General features: G+C 38.6%; 1 protein-coding gene across 1 annotated transcript; it reads left to right on the top strand.

Annotated features, from left to right (window-relative positions):
- The first annotated feature begins 252 nt into the window (after positions 1–252).
- On the top strand, positions 253–1023 carry LOC143578760 (uncharacterized). The gene has a single exon (XM_077062243.1). It carries the CDS (start codon positions 253–255, stop codon positions 1021–1023), a length of 771 nt encoding a protein of 256 aa, XP_076918358.1.
- Positions 1024–2547: the final 1524 nt, after the last annotated feature.

Here is a 2547-nt window from a genome sequence, read left to right as displayed (position 1 = left end):
TACACAACAACACAATTGAGATTTTTTGACCATCATAAAAAAAGAAAGTCAATTCAAATATGTGTGCCACGACGTAATGAAAAGAACCCAAATTTGACTACCAAACCCTCCAATCCATATATTATTATTAATCCCATCATTTCTCACAATATTTTGTACTTCTCTATCAAACTATTTACTTATAAAACAGATTTTGAAACTTTAAACTGAATCAACTAATTTATTTATTTCTAGATCTAGATCTACACGGTTATGGATTCGTCTTCTTCCGATCGTGTTAATACAAATGTTAATTCGATTAGCGTTATGAATCGCAACGGTGATCTGGAAGCTCGTGTTCATGATGAGAATCATGAAGATGATGATGATGATTTTACGTTTATGTTGATCGGCAACGATGACGCGCCGATTCACGAAGATAAACTGCTTCCGTTATTCGATCAGAAACTGTTATTAGACGACGGCGAGTATGAGCTTGAAGAGATAGAAGACCATCATCGGTTGCCGATTATGCCACCAGTCGATAAGATATTCATCGAATCGCCACGTGGACTTCCGTCGTCGGAATCTCAACAGAACGAAAACGACGATATATCCACCGGAGAGTACTGCGCGTGGTCCGGTGACTCAACAACCGCCACGGCGGAGCTTAGTAAGAAGAGCAACTCCACCGGATTCTCGAAGCTATGGAGATTAAAGGAGAAAGTCGGCCGGAGTAACAGCGACGGCCGTGACGCCTTTGTGTTTCTCAAATGTTCTGATAATATAAAATCAACCACAAAGTCTACAGCTACTAGTTCTACGTCGTCATCGGCGGCTGGAGCGTTTGTTAAAGTGACAGGTGGAAAGGCGAGAGTTGTGAAGCAAAGAAAGCCGACGGGATACGAGGCTTACTTGAGGAGTAGAGGAGAATACACGGAAGAAGAACGCAGGCGGTCGTACCTGCCTTACAGGCCGGAAATGTTAGGGGGGTTGTTCACCAATGTACATGGTGGCTTAACCAAGAATGTTCATCCTTATTAGTTAAATTATTATTATTGTTAATACTCTTTGTAAAATATATATATATATATATGTTATTTCATTATTTACCATTGTTTTTCTCATGGGAGTGTATATTACGTAATATGATTGGGACTTTTTATCACTTATATGTTGAAATTCATTTTGGTTTTAAAAGGTTTTGATTATTATATGTGGTTGAGTCGTTGGTTAGGCCTATTTTGGCCCAAGTAGCATTTGGATCAAGTTTGACTATGTTATACGTAGTATCACACACATGACACATCTACGTACTCTTAGAAAAAAATCTCTGTGTGTATTATCCGTTATCATTTTCTTTTCTTAACTTTTATTTGGATCAAGTTAAGCAAAGTCGCAACCTCTATGCCTCATACCGAATCAGTTTACTAACCATTTTATAAGTGGACAAATCAGAGCATGGGCAAAGCTTCTTTAGGGCTCGGGGTGGACCCAGCCCCCCTGTTTCTTTACGCAGTAGTGTGAATTAACCTTTTCTCGCCCAAAAGTTTTGTATAAGTAGTCTAAATTTACCAGTTTTTTCCCAAAAATTGAGCCCTGCCCCCCTCGTTTATGGTTTTTTTAATGCATTTTGAGTCCGTCCCCCCTACAAACTCGTCCAAGCTTCACCACTGAATCAGAGTAGGTTCCATTACAACTTGGCTTTAAACCAGTTTCAACATATATATTTTTAAAACAATTAAACATGTTTGCATGACGGATCGGATGATATATAGACAAGTTTCATCCTAACATGCACATGAGAGGTTCATAAAAAGAAGTTTCAAATCTCGAACCAGTTTGAATGTGCAAATCTATAAAGTGATTTGATCTTAACACAACCAAAATACATAGATAAGCAACTTGATTCTATTGATGAACTGAAGGGATTACAAAAGAGAATCATAAACGATAAAGAGGGAAGGGGGGGGGGGGGGATTTACATACTATAGAGAGAAAGATGGGAAGAACACGAACACCGAACCAATGTCTATACCGCTTATATCATTCATTGAGGGTTCAGCTTGTTGGACCATTTAATTGGGCCAAATGAAGGTGTTGCTTGATTAGACTGGTTGAGCTCGGTCCAGTTCATAACTATTTGAGGGCGGACTTACATACTGGGCCTAAATTCAACCCCTCCTAGAGTCATAGGCTCATAATCCTCACTGGTGAGAAATGTAACCATGAAATTTATGCATTCATCATGGAGGCCCATGTATCATCAATCCTCAAATAGATAAAACAATAAAATAAATGAGCAATTTTGAATTACAGTTAATTAATTGGATTTATTGAGATAAAGATGGTAAACTATCTTCTCACTAACAAACGCACTATCGTGCTATTATACATAACAAAGTTGGATAGTCGGCGGCCTCTAGTCGTCATCATCCACCATATCCTATGGGTGGTGACTTTGTTCTTCAACTAGCTCTTGCACTGTTTTGTGGGCATTATGTTTGTGTCTGGTGAGAGAAACGGTTTGGTCATGTCGTATCGATAAGTTCAAATATATTAGCCTTT

Source organism: Bidens hawaiensis, unplaced genomic scaffold, assembly GCF_021521415.1.
Source record: "Bidens hawaiensis isolate Kalapana, Puna unplaced genomic scaffold, B.hawaiensis_p1.1 tig00029330_1, whole genome shotgun sequence".
In the NCBI taxonomy this organism is placed as follows: Eukaryota; Viridiplantae; Streptophyta; class Magnoliopsida; order Asterales; family Asteraceae; genus Bidens; species Bidens hawaiensis.
Note: the sequence above shows the minus strand (reverse complement) of the source record. Positions and strands in the feature narration are given on the sequence as shown.

Coding starts and splice junctions, on each gene's coding strand:
- LOC143578760 (XM_077062243.1), top strand. CDS start 253: ATGGATTCGTCTTCTTCCGATCGTGTTAATACAAATGTTAATTCGATT.